The following is a 23,741-nucleotide window of genomic DNA, read 5'->3' as shown; positions in this document are numbered from 1 at the left end:
TCACACTACTTTGAGAAAACACAAACATTCTAACAGGAGCTCTGTCATCTTCAAGCTACCATTACTTCACCTGTGCATATACACTTTATCTTCCTTGTACTGAGTAAGAAACAACTGTCCTTGCAGCAATTAAAGGCCAACTCCTGGCCATTGTGGAGACTGTAGAGGCCTGGTGGGAACTGGACTCCTAAAACGACAAATATGTCTGGAAGGCTGTGGTCCAAAGCCATTTTTGCTGGCTATAACCCAGGTCTCAGGAACAGAAGAAAAACACGGCCCTTCTTAAAATTGAAGGTGTTGATGCTCAAGCTGAATCTGAATTTTACCTAGGCAAGAGATGTGCCTATGTGTACAAAGCAAAGAACAACAATGATCTCTGGTGGTAAACAACAAAACCAGAGTAATGTGAGGAAAAGTAACTCGTGTTCATGGAAACAGTGGCATAAGTTCGTGCCAAACTCTGAAGCAATCTTCAGATTGCTGATCTGCTAAAGCCATTGGCCACAGAATCCATGTGATGCTGTACCCCTCAAGGATTTAAACTTGAAAAGTTTAAAAAGGTATAGATCTATCCGCTTGGGGGCGGAGGGAGGCCATGCCCTAAGTTACTCCCTGGATTCCATCACTAAGGCCTTCTCTCAAAGATATACGGCACCTGTGATTACCCTCTCCCTGTCTTACATCATCAATATCCCCCTCTTTGGCACCTTTCCCACTGGCACACAAATATGCCTGGGACTGTTCTGTTGGAAGTGAGAGTGTGGGTTATGAATACAACTAGGTAGAGACCAGCATTTTTTCTTAATGAAATAATAACAGAATGGAAAGTGCCAGGGTACATTAAAAAATGGCAAGAATAAGCAACCAAGATGTCCTTCAGTAGTTGAATGGATAAACAATAGTACATTTAGACCATGGAATATTATTCAGCACTAAAAAGAAAAGCACTATCAAGCCATGAAAAGACATCGAGGAACTTTAAATGCATATTGCCAAGTGGCAGAAGACAATCTGAAAAGACTACATATTGTATGATGTCAACTATATGACATTCTGGAAAAGGTAAAACTATGCAGATAATAAAAAGATCAGTGGCTGCCAGGGCTTTTGTAGCAGGTGGGGTATGAACAGGCAAAGCACAAAAGATTCTTTGTGAAAATACTCTGCTGAAAACCACAGTGATACATGTCATTGTCTCTCTGTCCAATATCAAGAGTAAACCCTAAACTCAAGTATGGTCTTCCAGTGATTATGATGTGTCAATGTAGGTTCACCAACCGTAACAAATGTATCCTCTGGTGGGGGGTGTTGATAATGGGAGAGGTCATGCATGTGTAGGGGTGGGGGATATATGGGAACTTTCTGTAAACTTCTCTGCTCTAAAAACATACTCTTACTTAGAGAGTAGGATGCAGTATGGATGGTTCAGATAAGCATAACTGGCTTTGGAACATAATTATCCCACTAATTATATTTTTTCATAGTCACTGAAATTTTCAGAGAAGAATGATAGATAATCTTTTCCAATGCTGGAGCCATTTAAGGTTGGGGAGGGGAATGTGAACATCATTTGAAAACATCTAAATACAACTTTTAAAAAAATGAGAAGGGTAAATATTGCTTTGTGTAACTTTTAATTTTACAATAAAATACCTAATGAATTATATCCAAAATATAATTCTCACTCTGGGTCGCAGTCAAAAAAGACCTGAAAGCCAGTAGGTTAAGTATCTCCTAACTTGAAAACAAAAACCAAACCATCCCTTGACACCCGCCTCAGGCTACGCCCTCATTTTTCTGCTCTCCCTGACAGAGTAAAACCTCCCCAAAGCGCTGTCCACCTTAACAGTCTCACTTCTTCACCTCCAACTTGGGGGTTTCTGATGCCACCTCCCTTAGGAAACTATTCTTATTGAAGTTAGTGTGCTGCCTCTGAGTTGTAAAATGTATTGCTGCCTTTCATCTCACTCAACCTTCCACAGTAAGTATCTGACTCAGTTTATTATATCTCCCTTCTTGAAACACTTGGTTTCCCTAGATTTTCTGATACCATATTTGCAAGTTCTCCTATCTCCTGGCCACTCCTTCAGTTTACTCAGCTGCCTCCTCTCCTTATCCTCTACACTCTAAAACAGCAGAATTCCAAGTGCACTCGTTGACAGCTGAAGATCTCTGAGCCACTTTCAGAGAGCAAATTGAGGTTAAAACCTAATTTGCCTTTTTTTTGTTACATTGACATAAGGGCTGATAGTGCAACAGTAATGGTGGATAAAACCACTGGTATCTTAGCATGAGCCAAGGAAGCAACCCTGAACTGTACCAGTAATCACTGTATTCTCCATGGCCATCCACTACCAATAGAAAAAAGTCAGTTTTACTTAAGAATATCCTAAATGAAGCAGAAATAAAATTATTAATCTTATTAAATTTTGACCCTAGAGTACATATCGTTTTAATAACTTCAGTGGTAAAATGAGAACTACAAATATACACTTCTGCTACATACCCAAAGTACCCTGCAGAAGCACTTGTGTAATTATTTCAGTTATGAGCTAAATTAGTCACTTTTTAAATGAACATTGCTTTTATTTGAAAGAACAGTAGACAAATTGTGATTATTCACACTTGGATAATATATTTTCTTAAAAATGAATGAGGGAAGTCATCACTTCACGAAAAACAAGTGACACTCTCTTCTGCCAAATAAAAAATAGCTTTCAAATGAAAATCAGAATTTTGGATAACTTGAATCCACCATTTATGATCTAACAGCTTTCCAATACTTACCTTTTCTGGTAAGAGTAGTGGTGAAACTAAGGAATGCTATTACTTTTCTATTATATAAATATGCAAACATTTGCAACTCAGTGAGTCAGTATTTTCCAAATAATGAACAAATGATGCCACAAAGTCATTCATAGGTAAAAGGTCCATTCAAAGGCAGACCAGTGGATTCTTATGCAATAGAGTACAAGAACTTCATTATTGTGATTTCAAATTCCATTGTAAATAGCCTTTCTGAAATAACACTTGCCAAGAATATCCATGATTATCTAAAAGATCTACTGAAACACTTCCTTCTTTTTAATTACCTATCTGCGTCAGACTGGATACTTTTCATATACTTTAACCAAAACAACACATGGCAACAGTTTAAATGAAGAAGCTGGTATCAGAATCAAGATGTCCTCTATTTAGCAGGCCATCAGAGATTTACAGAAAAAGAAAAGAATGTCACTCTTGTCACTAAATTTTAAAAATCATACAGAGAAATAATTTACACTCAATAAAATTCTTCAATTTTAAGTGAACAATCTGATGATTTTTTTTAAATGTGCAGTCATGCAACAACGCAATCATGAAATAGAAGATTTAAGTCACCCCAAAGAGATCCTTCATTATCTTTTTCCTCCACCCACAGCAGCTGACAGTACAAATTGTTTCTTTCCGTTACTAATCTTTGCCTTTTCTAGAACTTTATATAGAGCCATTTAAGATGCTGCCTTTTCTAGTTTGGCTTTTGTTGTAGCACAATGTTGTTGACATCCCTCCATGTTGTTTCCTATGCTGAGAATTAATTCTTTATTGTTACGGATGGTTCCATTGTATATGGATGTTTCACAATGTGTTTATGGATATTCAAGTTGTTTTCAGTTTAGGATAATATGAATAAGCTGTTCTAACATCTGTCAGTAATATTCTTCAAATTGTTCATTACAACTGATGAATTTTATTTTTTGGAAATTATATCTCAATAAATCTGATTTCAAAAATCTCTGTGTGGATATACACTTTCATTTCTCTTGGATAAACAGCTAGGAGTAGAATGACTTGGTCATATATAAGTATATGACTTTAAAATAAACTGCTAAACTGTTTAAGTGGCTGTGTTATTTTGTATTCTCACTAGCAATATACAAGATTGCCATTTGCTCTACATCCTGGCCAGCAGCTTGGCATTATCCTTCCTTTTGATTTTCCATTAAGATAAGTACATAGTATTATTTATTTTTTGTAGTATTAGTTCATTTAAAATTATATTTACCTAAAGACTAATAGACTAATAAGATTAACCATATATTTACATGTGGTTATTTGGTTTTTGAATACCTATTTTGCTGAGGAATGTTTACATCTTTTGCCCTTGTTAAAAAAAATATGGCATATGCCTTATTGAATTTTAAGAGTTCTTTATATAATATAGATACTAGTACTTTGTCAAATATAAATTTCACAGTATTTTCTCATAATCTGTAGCTTGATTTTCATTTCATATTTGCCTTTTAAAAAAGTTTAATTCTACTGAAATATAATTTATCACATTTTCTTTAAGCTTTTTCCTTTACTCCTGCTTCTTCATACTGTTTAAGACCTACAGAACAATGCTGAACAAGAGATGAGAATGGATACCTCTACCTTGTTCCCAGCCACAAGTATTTACTATTTCATCATTAAATATGATGTTTTAAGTTTTCTGCAGATATTCTTTATCAGATTGAAGAAATTCTATTTTAGTAAGAGTTTTTATTATTTTTTTTAAAAAAGATTTTATTTATTTATTCAGGAGACACACACACACACACACACACACACACACACACACAGACACAGGCAGAGGAGGAAGCAGGCTCCATGCAGGGAGCCCGATGCGGGACCCAATCCCAGGACCCCAGGATCACGTCCTGAGCCGAAGGCAGGCGCCAAATTGCTGAAACCACCCAGGAATCCCCAAGAGTTTTTATTATTATCGGGTGTTCAATTTTGTCAAATGCTTATTCTGTATCTACTTGAAGAATCACATGGTGTTTTTTTAGTGACTTAATACAGTGAATTACAATGATCAAATTTTTTTTGTTGTTCTTTTTTTTTTTTTTTAAAGATTTTATTTATTTACTCATGAGACACACACACACAGAGAGAGAGAGAGAGAGAGAAGCAGAGGCACAGGCAGAGTGAGAAGCAGGCACCATGCAGGGAGCCTGACATGGGACTCGATCCCAGGTCTGAATGCAGCGCTAAACCACTAAGTCACCCGGGCTGCCCAATGATCAATTTTCTAAAATTAAGCCAATTCTGCCTTGTTAGGATACATCCCACTTGATTATGATATGTTATCCTTTACACATATTGACAGATTTAATTTGTTAAAATCTTATTAAGGATTTTGCATCCACGCTCATGAGGAATACTGGTCACAAGTTTTTAGTTTTGTGGAAACTTCAGCCTCATAAGATGAGGTAGGAAGTATTTCTTCTATTCCAATTTTCTAGCAGAATATGAATGGAATTGATATGATTTCCCTCCTTATGTATTTCATAGAATCCACCAGTGAACCCATTTGGACCTGGCATTTCTTCGGGGACTGCAAATTCAATTTGCCTATTTACTTCTTCTTGAATATGGTTTAGTAATTTGTATCTTTTAAGGAAATTGTCCATTTCATGTATTTTTTTAAATCAGATATGGAAGTTTATTTTAGGGCTAAATGCATTAATTTAATACAACCTATTTGTAAAGTTGGACTTTTTATAGATATTTAAATGGGGAGCAATAGATAGTTGTGTACTTTCTTGCCTAAATCTAATCCACAATTTTCTCAGTGTGGCATTGTTAGATATCATCCTTTTAGTGGTTAAAATTACTTTCTCTCCAAGCAAATTTTCTAGTTTCCTTATTTTTACAGGCCCTATTTTTGGCAATTCAGTAATTATATGATATTTGATATTCTGGATCTCCTGTCTCAAGAAAAATCATGTTGACTTCTCAAAAACTGATTAAGGAGGCTCCCATCACACTTATCTAACAACAGGAAAACAGTGATTTCTGTTGTTCAGTCTATGGTCCATGAATACTCTAGGCTACTTTTCTTACTCTACTAAAGCACAGGCTATCACACCTGTATCTAGTGCCCATGTACTTTATTCCCGCCTCTTCAAATAGATTATTGCTGAACCTACACATTTAAGCTTAAGAAGTAAAAGAAGAAAGCAAAATTCTCTTAGCACAACTAAAACACATATTGTGTAGAATACTCACTCAACAAACACTTACAAACTACCGGTTTGTCAGCCACTTAAATTTAAACTAAAAATGTAACCAACAAAGCAATGAATTGACCAAACATTAAAGTGCTGGCCCTGGAAAAGATATATGCAAAGGCCTAATAAGGAAGAGAAAGTAAGCTGGAAGTTGGTAATAAATGATAAAATGAAAAGTATTTTCGGCACAAATTTGCAAGCTACAGAAATGCTGAAATTCTTCACAGAAGTGTTGCCAGTGAGTGGCCTGATGACAGGATGTAAAATCAGGAAAGTTTCCATTTTTAATTCCATTTTATTTTCACAGAGATGCTTTGAGAGCAGCTAATTAATATCTTGCAAAGTGCTTTGTGATCAGCTCAAAGCAGAATGTTAGAAATCAAAAAGCAGGCACATAGAGTTACAAAAAAGATCACATTTTTGAATAAACAATCAACTAAAATTCAGTTGCTTAAGTAATACAAACAAGAAAAGTTTCTATCAAACATTACTATAAAATTTTATTTTAAAACATTACTAAAGATGAAAATCTGCAATCCAAGTTCTCTGTAAATAAAGATAATGCCACACAACTTACGATATCTACTGTGAATTTCATCTATTTCCTTTTCTGTTTGGTCCTTTGTAAAAACCATTATCTAAAATAATCCAAAAAAACTTTAATTAAAAATTCAAAATATGACAAAAGCAGAAATTAGTACTATGAACTTTAAAATTTCAAGTGTGGATGTTTAAAATAAGGGAAAATAATCTCTTATCTCATCTTATATAAACCTAGGAAGAATAATTCCTGTGTTATTTCCCTTGAATAGCATAATTACTATACCTTTTACTACTGTTTTAAAATCTATAGAAAATGCAACACTAATATACAGATTAACACTAAGATGAAGTATAACACATCAATTAAATTCCTATTTTCAATATTTAATTTTTCACATTCATTAATATAACAAGTAACACTTGAAACTACAAGACTGAAGGAGCATTTGGCAGATCATTAATAAGGCAGAATTTCTTGTTTGTCTTCTCCCTTCTCTGAGTCTACTGGAAAGGTAACATATAAAGAAAATATGATAATGTAAGACTTTAGTGTATTAAACTTCTACTCCCACTTTTGAAAATCTTAGACTTAAAAAATCAGAAATCTTAGATGATTCATTACAGTCTGCATCTTATAGTTAGGCACATAGGTAATGATAAAGTCAACGAAAATCTCATTTTTTTCTACTATCTGATTATAAACTTACTTCCCTAAGGTCGTAGCTTTCTTTATAGACATATTACCGATGGTCTAGGAAAAAAGTCTACTTGAGAGAGCCCAAAACACTTCCTCCAGTGTCATGGGACACAATGACTATTTTCTTCTTTGGTATCCTTTCCTCAAGTTTTGGACCATCAAGCTAGAGGAAGGCAATAGTGAAGAATTTTAGGTCTCTGATTCCCTCAGAAAGCTCAATAGATGCTTAATCCTCACCAAGTATTACAATTACTTAATTTCTCCAACAGTATAATCATAGAACTGCAGAATGTCAGAGCTAAAGGAGAATGTTAGAGATCATACAGTTCAACCCCTGAGTTTAACAAAGAGCCTAATGGCAACAGATGTTAAAGAGCTTATCAAACACAACCAGTATAGAAATGACTAATAATATCAAGGCCACCTGATGAAAAGGCATATGCCTTTTCTTCAGGACTAAAATTATATTTTGTCCTAGAAGACTGCTAAATGTGACAGAATTTTGTGCTAAAAATAAGCTGCAAGTAAATTATAATACATTAAATGGGCATTTCCCATTTAAAAAGATTTAGTTCTGGCATGCTTTAATTTTACTGGAGCACATTCAATTTTTCTTTCCATCATTTCTACTCAGATAATGAAAGAGACCATCAACATACGCTTTCATTGAGTTTACTAGCTTCAAGACGCATCCTAGTCTTCTCCATATTTTCAATTTCTTGAACTATTTCAGCAGCTGTTAAAATAAGGACAGTCAATGTTAATTACATGGTTTTCATCATTATACTATGGTTATGTGAGATGTTAACACTAAAGCTGGATGATGATATGAGAACTCCCTGTCCCATTCTTATACTTTTTCTCTAAGTCCAAAGTTATTTCAAAATAAAAGTTTTTTTTTTTTAAAGATTTTATTTATTTATTCGTGAGAGAGATACAGAGAGAGGCAGAGACATAGGCAGAAGGAGAGGCAGGCTCCCCACAGGGAACCCAATGTGAGACTTGATCCCGGGATCACACCGTGAGCCAAAGACAGATGCTCAACCGCTGAGCCAGCCAGGCGTCCCTCAAAATGAAAGACTAAAAAAATAATAAGGACTAAAACACTGAACTCTTACACATGCAGAACAGTTTAAGACATAACCACAAGAGCACAGTAATTTTGCTCTTTCCTTTAAATATACAGGTATAACAGCAGTCCTAATGGAATATGAAAATTAATTTGTTAGTGTGAATCCAATTCACTCAAACTCCAATGTACTAAATATAAATTCACATTTTTAGATACAAAGCACTAAGACTATGGAGCAATATCAAAAAGTCTATAACGTATGTGTAACAAAAATCCCAAAAGAGGAAGAAAAAGGGGATAAGAACAAATATTTAAAGACCTAATGGCCAGAATTTGCCAAATATAATAAAAGACCTCAAACCACAAATGCAAGACACTCAACATGAAGTATAATCAATGCAAAAACAAAACAAAAATACAACAATAACATATATACAACAGACAGAAAATCTGTGTAAGCCAGAGAAAAAGAGTATATTATTAAAGAAAAATCAAGCATTACATCATGCTTCTCATCAGAAACTATTCAAGCCAGAAGACAATGGAGTGATGAATTAAAAGTACAGAAGAAAACCTTTGCTAATCCAGATTTCTATACCATATATATATATATATATATTTTTTTTTTTTTTTTTTAGATTTTATTTATTTATTCATGAGAGACACACAGAGAGAGGTAGAGACACAGACAGGGAGAAGCAGGATCCCTGCAAGGAGCCTGATGTGGGACTCAATCCTGGATCCTGGGATCACACCCTGAACCAAAGGTAGACACTCAACTGCTGAGCCACCCAGGGGTCCCATATAAATATATATATATTTTTTTAAATTTTTATTTATTTATTCATAAAAGACACACAGAGAGAGGCAGAGACATAGGCAGAGGGAGGAGCAGGCTCCTTGCAGGGAGCCCAATGCAGGACTTGATCCCCAGACCTGGGATCAGGCCCCAGGCCAAAGGTAGATAGATGTTCAACCACTGAGCCACCCAGGAGTCCCCTAATGGAAATGTTTTTCAAAAGTTAAGGAGGAATAAAGATTTTGAGACAAACAAAAACAAGAATGTATTATTAGTAGACCTATACTATAAAAAGCATTATATGAAGTTGTTTAAGCAGAAGAAATGTGAAACCACTAAACTTATCTCTCCTAAAAAACGAAGACTGCTAGAAATAGTAAAAATTAAAGTAAATGCAAAATACACTTTTCTTAACTACTCTAAAAAATAACTATTTATAGGAAAAACAACAACAATATATTGTGTTAACAGCATAGGTAAAAATGTAAAAATCATGAAGACAACAACACGAAGAATTAGGGATTGGGGAGTATATTGTTGTAAGGTTCTTACACTACAAGTGAAACAGTAATATCATTTGAAGGGAAACTGTGAATACTTAAAGGTGCCTATGTCAACCACTAAAACTTTCTGAAAAAGAAAAAAGCCTAAAGTAGAACTATATCAATAAAAAATACTCAGTCCAAAAGAGAGCCAATAAATAAATAAATAAACAGAATAAAAAACAGATGGAACAAGCAAGCAGAAAACAATTAGCAAGATGTTAACTGTAAAGCCTACTGTTATTAATAATTACATTAGATGCAAATTGTCTAAAAGCAATAAGAAATAGAGAATGAGATTAAAAAAAAAAAAAAAAAGGCAGGAGCACTTGGGCGATTGGGGATCAAGTCCCACATCAGGCTCCCTGTGAGGAGCCTGCTCCTCCCTCGGCCTATGTCTCTGCCTCTGTGTCTTTCATGAATAAATAAATAAAAATCTCAGCAGAGAGTCTGCTTCTCCCTCTGCCTGCTGCTCCCCATGCTTACGCTCTCTCAAATAATTAATAAAATCTTAAAAAAAAAAAAAAAGCAAGCGACTATATGCTTTCAGCAAAGAACCCATTTTATTTTATTTAAGATTTTATTTATCTGAGAGAGCGAAAGAGGGAACACAAGTAGGGTGAGGAACAGAGGGACAAGCAGACTCCCCCCTGAACAGGAAGCCCAATGTGGGGTTCAATCCCAGGACCCGGAGATCATGATCCGAGCTGAAGTCAGATCTTAACTGACTGAGCCACCCAGGTACCTCCAAAGAACCCACTTTAAGTAAAAGACATAAACAGGTTCAAAATAAAGGTATGGAAAGAGATGTATCATGTAAACACTAATGAGAAGAAATGGAGAATAGTTATATTAATATCAGATACAACAGACTTTAGAACAATGAATGTTTTAAGGAATAAGAGGGAAATTATATAATGATAAAGGGGTTAATTCCCTAAGAAAATCGAACAATCCTAAATGTGTCTGCACCTAGAACAGAAATTAAAAATATGAACAAGAACTTCTAGTTCTCAAGAAGATGGACTAGACTCATTTCTCTTCTCACTTCTCATATAATTACTAAGTCTAACTAAAACCCTTAGATGTAATATGACAGGCAATTATAAGAGAACTCTGAAACGTAGGAGTAAGATGGGCTGGTTAAGGGCCTCAGAATTTAAGGAACAATATAATGGTGAGTTCCCTGGGCTTTCTCTTTATCTTCCATATATCCTAGACTGGGCACTGGTGAAGCCTGCAACCCAGAACAACCAGTCCCCACCCCCACCCCCACTACACACAGACACAAATCTCCAAGAAACCAATTTTTTTTCTAACAAAGGACTATGAAAGGAGGAGACAAAAAACTTTGACAATACCTGACCTACTCCAGCTAAACACTGCTGATGCTTTCTGTGCACTAAAGTACCAACAGAAAATAAATGTGGAGTATGTTTTCCACTCCCCTTCTCCCCCTCCCCATCAGCAATAACAGGAAGATTGAGGAAGAAAAGCTTTTCTCTTCCAGCAACACACTGCCAGTAAAGATCTAGAGAGGAATCTAGACCACTCTCTCTCACCCACCAGTAGCAGGTAGTACCCTCACCCCCTAACTAGTGATTGGAGTGAGGATCTCAAAGAGAAGAAACCTGAAGAAAAGCATCCTTTAAGCCTGCATAGGAAATCCTAAACACACTCCTGACCAACTCACATGTGAAATATTCTAAAATTAATAAGCCAAAAGGTCTGAGAATTGAAGCACAGTATGGAATACCAGGTTTTCTGAGTACCCTCTAGGTAGCAATTAAATGAAGCAGACCCGAACAACCCTGCAAGAGTTCTGAAAACTAAACTATCATTAGAACCACAGTCCACAGAAGTAGGCCTGGATCTGCAAGCTAAATCTAAACAGGGTGACAACCTGCTAAAGTAGAATATTTAAAAAGGAGCTAGAATCTCGTATTACAGTCAAAATGTCCAGGACACAATAAAAACATCTGTCAACTAAGAAGCAGGAAAATCAGGGGCACCTGAAGTGCCTCAGTGGTTGAGCACCTGCCTTCAGCTCCATACAGGGAACCTGCTTCTCCCTCTGCCTGTGTCTCTACCTCTCTCTGTGTGTCTCTCATGAATGATTTTTTTTTTTTAAAAAGGAAGAAAATCATAACTTCAATGAGAAAAGGCACTCAACAGTTGCTAACACTGAGATGCCTCAAATCTTCAAACTATCTGATAAGAACTTTAAAGCTACCATCATAAAAATGCTTCAACAATTAGGAGCACTCTTGAAATGAAAGAAAACAAAACTGCTACTGTATGTAATACTTTTATGACAGCCAGTGTGGTCCATTATAAAAATATATCTTCTTAAAATAGTTTAAATGTTACATTAAGTTATTAATGCCTTATACTTGGAAGGGACAACTAAATAACAACAACTAGAAACTAAGTGAAGGGGCAGCCTGGGTGGCTCAGCGGTTTACGCTGCCTTCAGTCCAGGGCCTGGTCCTGGAGACCTGGGATCAAGTCCTACGTCAGGCTCCCTGCATGGAGCCTGTTTCTCCCTCTGCCTGTGTATCTGCCTCTCTCTCTGTGTCTCTCATGAATAAATAAATAAAATCTAAAAAAAAAAAAAAAAACTAAGTGAAACAAATGAACCCCATTGTATTTCAGTAAAAAAAAAAAAAAAAAAAAAAACTCACGATGAAGAAAAATAATAAGGAAATTATGAACATGATACTTGACTGAATACCCTCAGTCCAAGAAAGGGAGGAGAGAAGAGAAGTCTGGGAGAGAGAACTAAAAAATATCCTGAATTTTTTCTTATAGGTAGGTCTATTTTGCAGTGGTACAGTAGTATAGATGAAGCAATTCTAAAACTATTTTAGATGTACTACAGAATTGAACAAATTAGTAAATGTGCTGATGCTATTGAAGGGATGATTCTCCCCATGAAAAAAAAAGGGGGGAAATATGGAATAGAGAAAGGTAAAGAACTCTGTGAGGCTGGACTGCAAGCACCAGGGTATTAGTATGTTCTCATGATTTCTAATGTATATAAGGTAAATGGATTTATACGTGTGTATACACATACAGTATACAGGCATATGTGTGTATATATGTGTGCACACACTGATGTGTATGCACATCTGTATGCATGCATATATTCCTAAGCTCCATCTGCTAGAAGAGCCTAGAAGCTAAGGCACCAAGTAGCAATGAGCAAAGCTGACAGCCTTATCTTGGTTTGTTCAATAAGAAGAACCACAGATCCTAATCTGTGGGAATCCTAATCCTGGAAATCGCTGACAGGGTTGGGACAGAGACAAACAGACAATGAGCCTGCATTATCCTGTTATGCTGGCTGACGGTACTTTCCATGCTAGAAATCAGAAAATGGAAAATAAATATACAAATAATTAGTGGAGGCATGTCACAATGACCAAGAATCAGTAAGTAGAGGCTCCCACTGGCGAAATGGAAAAACATAAATACCAAAATAATTAAGGATGGGAAAGAGTTATAAATGTGTGAATCCATACTTGTAACAGACAAACAAAGAAGAAAAAAAAAACAGGAAAAGAGTGCTCTTGTTTTCAGAATTATGGCAAATGTCAACTGGCAAATGTGGAAAGAATCTTGAAGTCAGAAAATCATCATTTTGCAACTCTCGCAGAGAAGAGTAGTTCAGGTAAAAATTAGCAAAGAATACTAAATATAGGGGTAAAGGACTCCTGGGTGGCTCAGCTGATTGAACATCCAACTCCTGATTTCAGTTCAGGCCATGATCCCAGCATCCTGGGATCCAGCCCCGTGTTGGGCTCTACACTCAGTGGAAGGTCTGCTTCAGCATTTTCTCTCCCTTTCCCTCTGCTCCTCCTCTCTCTCTCAAATAAATAAATAAATGTAAGGAAAGAAGGAAAGGAGGGAGGGAGAGGTAAAATTTTAATGAGGTATAGGATATTTACATGGTATTCAAGTGTCTCTAAAAGGGGGAAACTATACATTGGAGAAATTGACAAAGTGGTCAAACCAGCCATCATAAATGAGAGGCATAAAGATGTCAAATATCCCTGGATGTGATATTCTGAGAATGAAAAAAAAAATCACTTATATAGTATTCCGGCCAAGAACGGACAGCCTTAATGTAATTATTAGGAAACATCAGACAAAGGCAAAATGAGAAACATTCTGTTTAGGGAGGGATTAAAAAAAACAAAGACTGTATTCTTTACCAACGTCATAAATACAAAGAAAGACTGAGGAATTGTTCCAAGTAGAAAGAGATGGAAAAGATATTATAACTAAATGAAATATTTGATTCAAAACTGGATCTTGTACTAGAAGGAAAAAAAAATCCATAACAATCATTACTGGGTCCACTGCTGAAAATAGAACAGAGATGACAGAATGGATAAAAGTATTGTAACAAAGTTAAATTCACTGAAATTGATAACTATAATTTGGCAAAAAAAAAAAAGAGAACATACTTTTTCTTAGGAAATACATTAACTATTTAGGGGTAAAATAATCAAGATTATACAATTTATTCTCAGATGGTTTCAGAAAAGAATAGATGCGTATAAATATGTACATACATGTACTCATATACAGAGAGAGTAATAGTAATTCATAAAGCAAATAAGGCAAAATGCTAATAGGTGAATCCATGTAAGTGGTATTGACGTGGTTTTCTTTGACAGTGTTTCAACTTTCCTGAAAGTTCAGAAGTATTTCCAAATAGTTAAAAAGAATACAAAGTTAAGACTTCTTCACACAAATAAAAATTGTAAACAGCACATCTGCACTCTTTTCAAGACATATTAAATAAAGTTTTTCAGGCCAAAAGAAAATGACATCAGATGAAAACCTGGATGTAAGGGAAGAGATGAAAAATATTAGAAATAGTAATGTGTAAGCACATACAGACCTTCTTTTTCATTTTTAATTTTTTTTTATAAAAGAAAATTGACAATTTATCTTTTTTGGGGTGGAGCGGGATGGGTGGGGTAGAGGGAGAGGGAGAGTGAGAGAGAGATTCTTAAGCAGGCTCCACGTCCACTGCAGAGTGTGACTTAGGGCTCAACTTCATAATCCTGAGATCATGATCTGAGTCAAAATCAAGAATCAGATGCTTAACCGACTGAGCTACTCAAGCACCCCAAGAAAACTGATAATTTAAAGCAAAAAAGAGTAAAAGGTATTATGGGGATCATAACATATATTGAAAAATCTATGACAATAATGAAATATAGGATGGAAGTCATAAATTACTTATGTTATACATGAAGTAGTAATATTATTATTTGAAGGTAGACTTTGATAAGTTTAAGATACACATGGTAAACTTTAGAATAATCATTTAAAGAAAGTAAACAGAAACACACCTATAGCCAGATAGTGAAGATAAAATAGAAAACCAAAAAAACCCCAAATCCGAAAGTAAAAAAAGGAAGACAAAACAAAGAATGAACAGCACAAAAAGAAAACAAAAACAAGATAGACTTAAACCCAACCAAATAAGATTTGATGAAATGAAAATGGTTTAAGTTTTAAAACTTAATGGTGTATCTCGTCAAATTACACTTTAAAAGCAAATCCAAACCATATACTGCTTTTAAAAATGTTTAAATAACACAATGAATTTAAAGAAGAGTGGCTATATTCATTCATATCAAAGATTTTGAAATGAGGAATATTACCAAAGACAGTGACAAAGATGACGATTTTATTATAGTAAATAGGTTAATTCATCAAGAAGACAGAATAATACTAAATACACATATACCTAATTACTGAGATTCAAAATATAAGGAAAACTGAAAATATTGAAAGGAAAAAGGAAAAAATATAGTTGGAGATTTCAATAATCCTTTCAGCAGTTGACAGAATCCATCAATATAGGATAAGGATACAGATGACTTGATATACTATCAAGCAACTTTACATAACATTTAGAGATGATTAAGCCAAAAGAAAAAGCAAAATACTCAAGTGCTATGGAACACTGACCAGGAAGACCTAATGCTGAGTTATAAAACAGGTCTCTGAGTTGTAAAAGGTCCGAAATGATACGAAACTGGTTCAATGGAATCAAATTAAAAATAAATAACAAAAAAAATATCTGGGCAATGTCCATATATTTGGAAACTGAAAACACTTCTCTCTAACCCATTAGTCAAAGCAGAAATGACTACAAGGATGAGAAAATATTCTAACTAAATGAAAATAAAACATATCAACATTTGTGGATGCAGGTAAAACAGTGCCCACAGGAAAATCTGTAGCTTTAAATGCTTACATTAAAAAATGAACAATCTGAATAATTACCTAGGCTTCCACCACAATAAGCTACAAAAAGATCAAATTAAACTAAAGTAAACAGGAAGAAGGAAATAAAAAGAATAAGAGTAGAATTCAATAAAAAAAATAGGCAATAATTTGAGGGGAAAAAAATCAATGAAAGGGAAAGCTAGTTCTTTGGAAAAAATAAATAAAATGGATAACTTGTAGATAAACCAATGAAGCGAAGAAAGAGAGAAGACACACTTCTAATATCAAAAATGAAAGATAGTTCATCACCACAGATCCCACAGACACTAAAAGAAAATTAGAGAATATTCCTTAAGAAAAAAAAGAAATTAGTAAAGAATAGTAAATTGTAAATTCAAGAATTTAGATGAAATGCAAAGAGTCCTTGCTAAAGATAAATGATTGCTTTAATAATCAAAAATCAGTGTAATACAAATCAAAACCACACCATTTCACACTACTAAGATGACCAAAATAGAAGACAGAATACCAAGTGGGACAAGAATGTGGAAAAACTAGAACCCTCATGCTGGTGAGATGTAAAATGTTATAAGTACATTGGAAAACAGTCCAGCAGTTCCTCAAAATGTTACAATGCAGTTATCATTTAACCCAGCAATTCCACACAAAAATCTGTGTGTGAATATTCATAGTGGCATTATTCACAAGAGCCAAAAGAGAGAAAATCCCAGACTGAATAGGCAATATAAGTAACATATCCACACAATGAAAGATTTGGCAATAAAAAAGAATGTAGTGCTAACAATGGATAATGGATAACCTTGAAAATATTCTGCTAAATCAAAGAAGTTCATCATTGAAGGCCACAGATTTGTAAGAGTTCATTTAAATGAAATGGACTTCCAGTTCTTCATAGAAGGAGCTTGGAAGTTGGCATTCCATCCTAACAAATTAAAAGCTGAACAGGTTAAAAATTCAGCAATTCTTCTTAGATCCACAATAGAGGGGAGGACATAGGGCAAACTAATGCCCCCAAGAATGTGGAGACCCACAAACACAGAGAATAATGGCTTACCTTAGCAGAAACTTACAAGCAGAAACTGCAGCAGGGAACAGTACAAAAGATGGGAAAACCTAAACTGTAATTAATTAATTGTTGGAAGTCCTGTGCAGATACCTCGAAGAGTGGAAAAAAAAAAAAAAAAAAAACCCCAGGGAGACCCAGTTGTGGTTGGAGGATGGTAGAGGAGACAAGACTGCGAGATTCACCTTCAGGAGTTCAAGTTTCTTACAGTAAATATCGAAGAAAAATCTATGGCTTCAAGCAAGGAGAGAGGAAAAGGAACCATTTTCAAATATACCAGGGCACTTTCCTCTTAACAAGGCTTGCACTCACAGGAAACTAGTTAAACAGAGCCTAATCACCTGGGGTATTACTGAAGCCTAACTGACCTGGGGAATGGAAACACAGGAGGTCCCCCCTTAGCTGTGGCCTGCCTCCACAGCCTTGGTAATTCCCAAATAACCACAGTTGGGAAGCAGATGATCTTCCTCTGACAAATTGTCAAAAGAAGATCAAGAGCAGCCTAACACTACATCACAATGCCCACGTCATTTCAGCTCACTTACTCTGCAGGGAATTTATCATCGCAAAAACAGACAAAATGAATAATCCTTGGTGTCAGAAGTCAAGATGGTGGTCATCTGTGAGAATGAAGGTGGGAATGACTGGAGTTAGGGAGCACAGGGGCTTTAGGGATGCTGGTTCTGATCTAAAAGATAGTCACAAAGGTATTTTCTGTTTGTGAAATTTCCTATGATAAGTCACCAAACAATACAAATTGTATACTTTTCTGTTTGTATATTATGTTTCAGTTTTTTAAAAAATCAGGCAATTCTATATATGCTAATAATTCAAAGAACTCCAAAATACGTGTGGTTAAATAAAAAGGACAAACCATTAAATAAATAGTTTGGGGGATTCCTGGGTGGCACAGCGGTTTGGCGCCTGCCTTTGGCCCAGGGCGCGATCCTGGAGACCCGGGATCGAATCCCACATCGGGCTCCCGGTGCATGGAGCCTGCTTCTCCCTCTGCCTGTGTCTCTGCCTCTCTCTCTCTCTGTGACTATCATAAATAAATAAAAATTAAAAAAAAAAGAATCTTTAAAAATAAATAAATAAATAAATAAATAGTTTGTATATAATACTAATTTTTTTTTTTTTAAGATTTATTTATGAGAGACACAGAGAGAGAAGCAGAGACACAGGCAGAGGGAGAAGCAGGTTCCATGCAGGGAGCCCGATGTGGGATCTGATCACGGGACTCCAGGATCATACCCTGGGCTGAAGGCAGGTGCCAAACCACTGAGCCACTCAGGGATCCCCTATAATACTAAATTTTTACCAAACAACAATCCCAGACATATGTTTGTGTATAATTAACAATCATAATGATAACACTTACTAAATGCTAACTATTTGCTAAAGTATGGTGCTATGCACTTTTCATTTATTCCTTTCAAAAATACTATGCAATCCATAGTATTATAACACTTATTTTATGGATGAGAAAACTGAGAGAAGTAACTTGCCCGAAATCCCTGGTCATAAAGCTGCAAAACTGGGATTATAACCCATGCTCTCTAGATCAACTCTTCATTCCATACTATCTCTGGAAAGATATTCAAAAGAAACCAGCAGCAGTGGTTGCCTCTGAGAAAGGAATAGTGGCTGACAGACCAGCTGGGAGAAAGGCTTATCAGAGTATATTCTAGGTACCTTTGAAGGAAAATATTTACATGTCTCAACTATTATCAAAATTGTATTCATTAAATTTTTTTTCTATGATTTATAATCCCTGAGCTATACAAAACTTCTTTAACCAGAAAACAAGCAGAAATCATTGCTTTATTAGCTTACCTGACTTAGGGTGCAAAGCATCACACTGGGCATTGTACATGTGTACAAATTCTTGATGCCTTTTAATGAGCTGTTGTTTATTTCCTTGAATAGATAATCCATGCTCTTTTAGCTTTTTCTTTAAATCACGATCCGAGAGCAAGTTATATACGGTTTTGGGCAGAGGCTTCCTTTTGTGAATAGAACTAAAAAAGGGAAAGAAAGAGATCACTTAGGGTTACTGTGAATTAGCAAATGCTCCTCACATAAAACAGTTAACTTGCCTTCTGATGGAGTACCAGTATGACTGGGAAGATAGTGGAACCATTAAGATAAAAATGGGAAAGAGAAGAAAAATTAAATTTGCAAATAAAGTTGACGGTGCTGGACATATCATTCTAAGGTACCCACAGCACATTCAGATACCGGGGTGTAGGTGGCAGCCAACCTTAGAGAAACACAGGCCTCAAAAAGAGTTCAGGCCTAAAGATGCAGGCCCAAGATGCCCATGGAAGGCTTGTGCACTGGAATGCCTGGGTGGCTCAGTGGTTGAGCATCTGCCTTTAGCTCAGGTCATGATCCTGGGATCCTGGGATCGAGTCCCACATCGGGCTCCCTGCAGGAAGCCTTCTTCTCCCTCTGCCTATGTTGCTGCCTCTCTGTGTCTTCCAAGAATAAATAAAATCTTAAAAAAAAAAAAAAAAAAAAGGAAGGCTTGTGCACTAAATGCTATGAAAACCTCACTTTAGAAACACACTTACATAGACATCCTCAATTCTCCAGTGTTTTAAAGCATGTTTGTCCTAAAACACATCCATGGTTTCCATGTAAAATCTCTGCAAAAAACAGTTACCTCGGAAAATCAGAGTACAAACACTACTGAAATTAAGACTACGGATTTAAGAATATAGCTACTTTAGAAAAAATGCTGGTCCATAGGCAAAACTGTCCCCTCAAAGTGGAGGTAATCATTGTGCAAAAGCTCTAGATTAAATAAAAGATATGTTGGGATGGTTAGCTTTACCAAATTTATTACTGCCAATGAAAAAAGAGTTCTGGGGCAGCCCCGGTGGCGCAGTGGTTTAGCGCCGCCTGCAGCCCAGGGCATGATCCTGGAGACCCGGGATCGAGTCCCACGTCAGGCTCTCTGTGTGGTGCCTGCTTCTCCCTCTGCCTGTGTCTCTGCCTCACTCTCTCTCTCTCTCTCTGTCTCTATGAATAAATAAAATAAAAATCTTAAAAAAAAAAAAAGAGTTCTGAAAGTTGACAGGCAGATAATATTCTTATGGCATCATCTTCAAAGAACATGATTGTGAATAATAGCAAAAAATATAAATGGGTTTTATTCTCTTCAACTTCAATTAATTATATTAAATATATAAGGATTTTAAGTGTAATAGCAAAACCACCACCTGGCTCTTCATTCTACTTATATAATTAATATGCTGACAAGCACAAACTATAATTTAATATAGCAAAGCCCTATTAAATTATTTTCTTCTGCTCCCTCAAAAAAGCAGTTAATAAACATTACAAAATGGAATAGAAGTCAAACTACCTAAGGGTATCAATGACTCGAGATAATTTTATAAACAGGGACTCCTTAGTGAGCTTTAATCTACTTAATCTTATAAACTGGCTGAGTACATTACTTGGCACAACACCATGGCAATTAAGTGCTTAATAAATATGCATTCAAAGTAGCTATTACAATTCCAATAATTTCAAAATTAAAATACCAAAGTTTCCAGTAAAATTAATAAATACTTGAAAGTAAATGGTTTATCCAAAAAAAAAAAAAGTCCAAGATTTTACAGAGGACTTGCATATAACTAGTTCGCCTTCAAGGCCATGCTACACAAACTATAGTGGATCTTGGAACCACCAGGAGAGTTTATTAAATTGCAGATTCTTGGTCATGTCTCCACATCACCTACGTAGCAAAGATTAAGTTCTAAATTAGAGACCTAAAATCTATGTTAACAAGCCTCCATAGGGTAAATCTGACATAAATTGCACAAAGGTTATACTGAGAGATAATACAGTTGAATATACATAGACTGAAAACAACCAAACATTTTTCTACTAACCAACAGTACCATTCCTTGGCTAAATTATTTCTATTATGCTCTATCAATAACACCCAAAAGCCAGAGATAACTATTTAACTATAGAAAGACCTGCAAACCCTCAAAAGATTACATTTCTGAAAATTGCCTGGTGGGCTCCACAAGACAGGTAAAATTACAGCTAAATAAAGTCACAGTGGGTAGCAAGAGCTGAAACGTTTTATAGGAGTTTATACAAGCACACTGTGAAGGACAGTTCATTAAGTCTGTATCTAAAACATTTATTTCTATCAAAGATAGACAATTAAACTTATGACTGAAATTCAAATGAGAAACTGTTTGTTCACTGACATTTACGATGAAAAGCACTAGCAGAAATGAACAATTTCTGTCCAGAATTTTAAAACATGAGCTTGATAGATGATTCCCCAAACATGAAAATAACACTGATCCTTCTTCCATGATTTAGTGAAAGTGAGTAATGCATTTAAGAGTCCTCAGAATTGGGCAGCCCCGGTGGCGCAGCGGTTTAGCGTTGCCTGCAGCCTGGGGTGTGATCCTGGAGACCCAGGATCGAGTCCCACGTCAGGCTCCCTGCATGAGGCCTGCTTCTCCCTCTGCCTCTCTCTCTCTTTCTCTCTCTTCCCCCTTCCCACACCGGGTGTCTCTATGAATAAATAGATAAAATCTAAAAAAAAAAAAAAACAGTCCTGCGAATCTGAAGACATCAAAGGGAGGAGTACTCTTTGAATCAACTCTGATATGATTCAACACAGAATGGGTAAAGGGCTGTCACCCATATTGAGGAACTGGCCTGTCAGGGTACTGTGAATAAAATGTTCTAAATGTCACAGTCTCTTTTATGTGACCAGACCCCAAAATCTTCCAAAAATTAGTTTTGCAAGATGTGAATTATGAGGAAAAAAGACTTGGGGTCAAGGGGTGCCTGGGTGGCTCAGTTGGTTAAGCATCTGCCTTCCGCTCAGGTCACGATCTCAGGGTCCTGGGATTGAGCCTCTGGTGGGCTCCCTACTCAGTGGGGAGTCTGCCTCTCCCTCTCCCCCAACTCATGCGCTTACATACGCACACACTCTCATTGGTGCACTCTCTAATAAATAAATAAAATCTTAAAAAAAAAAAAAGATTTTAAGGTTATATAAATGTAATTACTGGATGAAACAAAATCCAACAATTACCTTCAGTGTTGGACTTCTCAGAGCCTTTAATACACTAACCAGCATAGTGAATCTTTCTCTAAGAGAGAAAGAGTGCTTCTAAATTGCAAGATAGAAAAAATGGCAGGACTACAGTATTCTAAGGAGCAGGAACCTATTGGAACTTGAACTTAATTATGTATGGATGAGTATGTCTTTGGATATACTGACAGAACTAAATATATTAGAAGAAATATGACAGAGCCATCTAGAAAAAGAGCAGTCCAAGCAAGAGTATCAGTGCTGATTTCTTACTATTCAAGGGGAAAATGCTCAGCTTCTATACTTGAAACTCATTCCTCAGGAAGAAACATTTCCTTTTTTTCTCTTTTTTTTTTTTTCAAGTAGGGTCTGTGCCCAATGTGGGGTCTGAACTCAGGACCCTGAGATTGAGAGCCATATGCTCTACTGATTGAGCCAGCCAAGTCCCCCAGGACGAAACATTTCTAAAGAGAAATGCAGGTGACCAGATTATCATGGCTTATGGGAAATAACCCCCAGGATGAAGGACACAGAACAGAAGAGGTGGCAAATAATTTGTAAAGCACAAGAAGTACCTTGCTAAAATAGCTCAATGGTTATTCTTAACTTTCTTACCTTCTGAGGCTTTCCTTCTTCTCGTCACGCGTTAAACAGCTATCTAAGTGCTTATTAATGTGATTTTCTGGAATATTAACCCCACAAACAGGACAATCCACTGTATTTTTTAAAAAGAGAAAAGGAGACTTTGTTATTTACAGAAAGGGCAAAAACAATGTATAACATGTCATCTTTCAGCAATTAATATAAAAAATAGAATCCCAACCTAAACATGCACTTAGAAAAGCCTCGGGGCAAGAGGATTGGGACAGACTGTTTCCTGAGTAATGGCTAAACTGTGGAAAGTCACATAATTAGATCCTGTGCCTACCAGAAGAAATTGCAAAGAAGTTAGGAGATTCGTTTATTAGAAAATGCTTTGGTTAAGTCTTTGCTACCAAGGTGTAACCAACCTATAGCACTGAGCTTAAGTTTTCCCGTCTTAGAGTCATTCTTATTTAGCACTGCAGTAATCATAACATCTTGAAGAAGATACACCTGGCTGGAGACAGGAAGGTATGCAAAACTAAACTGAAGCATCTGTTGGTTTGGGCTCACTACTGTTCAAATCAGCAATGGTTACAGATTTGATAATTTAGCTCTAATTTGTAATTACAAGTGTTGCCATTAGGAAACACAATCATTCTCAAACTGTATGAGGAAGTTGCAGAGAGTTGTGGAAGAACCTTGCGGCCCAGAAGCTACCGTGATGATAAAGGCAGAGATGAGGTTGGAAGTCAGGTCTTCCATCTCTACTTCAATGGAATAAGGCCAATTTTATCTATTTTATGTGTTATGGTTCATGCTAAGATTACATTTGAAAAAAAAAAAAAAAAGGTCTTTTATGGGAAAAAAAGTCAACTATCAAACTAAAACCACTACAACAAGAACTGTCCATTAATTGACAGACTGACAAAAGATACGGTATAAAATGCAAGAGTCACATAATCTTAAAAAGTTTAACCCTTGAGAAACAAACTAGGGGTGGTAGAAGGGGAGGAGGGCGGGGGGTGGGAGTGAATGGGTGACGGGCA

At 36.0% G+C, this 23,741-nt stretch overlaps 1 protein-coding gene across 7 annotated transcripts in view; it reads right to left on the bottom strand.

Moving 5' to 3' along the window:
* Nucleotides 1-23,741, bottom strand: part of RAD18 (RAD18 E3 ubiquitin protein ligase) — a 107,264-nt gene that overhangs the window by 44,948 nt on the left and 38,575 nt on the right. For 6 of the 7 annotated variants that reach the window (XM_077857971.1, XM_077857969.1, XM_077857970.1 and 3 more), the window contains 4 exons: nt 22,726-22,825; nt 18,867-19,051; nt 7,938-8,014; nt 6,616-6,676 (listed from right to left, as the gene is read on the bottom strand). In XM_077857971.1, coding sequence (XP_077714097.1) covers nt 6,616-6,676; nt 7,938-8,014; nt 18,867-19,051; nt 22,726-22,825 — 423 coding nt within the window. The remainder of the gene's footprint in view (nt 1-6,615; nt 6,677-7,937; nt 8,015-18,866; nt 19,052-22,725; nt 22,826-23,741) is intronic. The other variant, XM_077857975.1, reaches the window with a different exon arrangement.

Source organism: Canis aureus, chromosome 19 (assembly GCF_053574225.1).
Source record: "Canis aureus isolate CA01 chromosome 19, VMU_Caureus_v.1.0, whole genome shotgun sequence".
Classification (NCBI taxonomy): domain Eukaryota; kingdom Metazoa; phylum Chordata; class Mammalia; order Carnivora; family Canidae; genus Canis; species Canis aureus.
The sequence above is the reverse complement of the archived record's forward strand: the minus strand, read 5'-3'. Positions and strand labels throughout refer to the sequence as shown.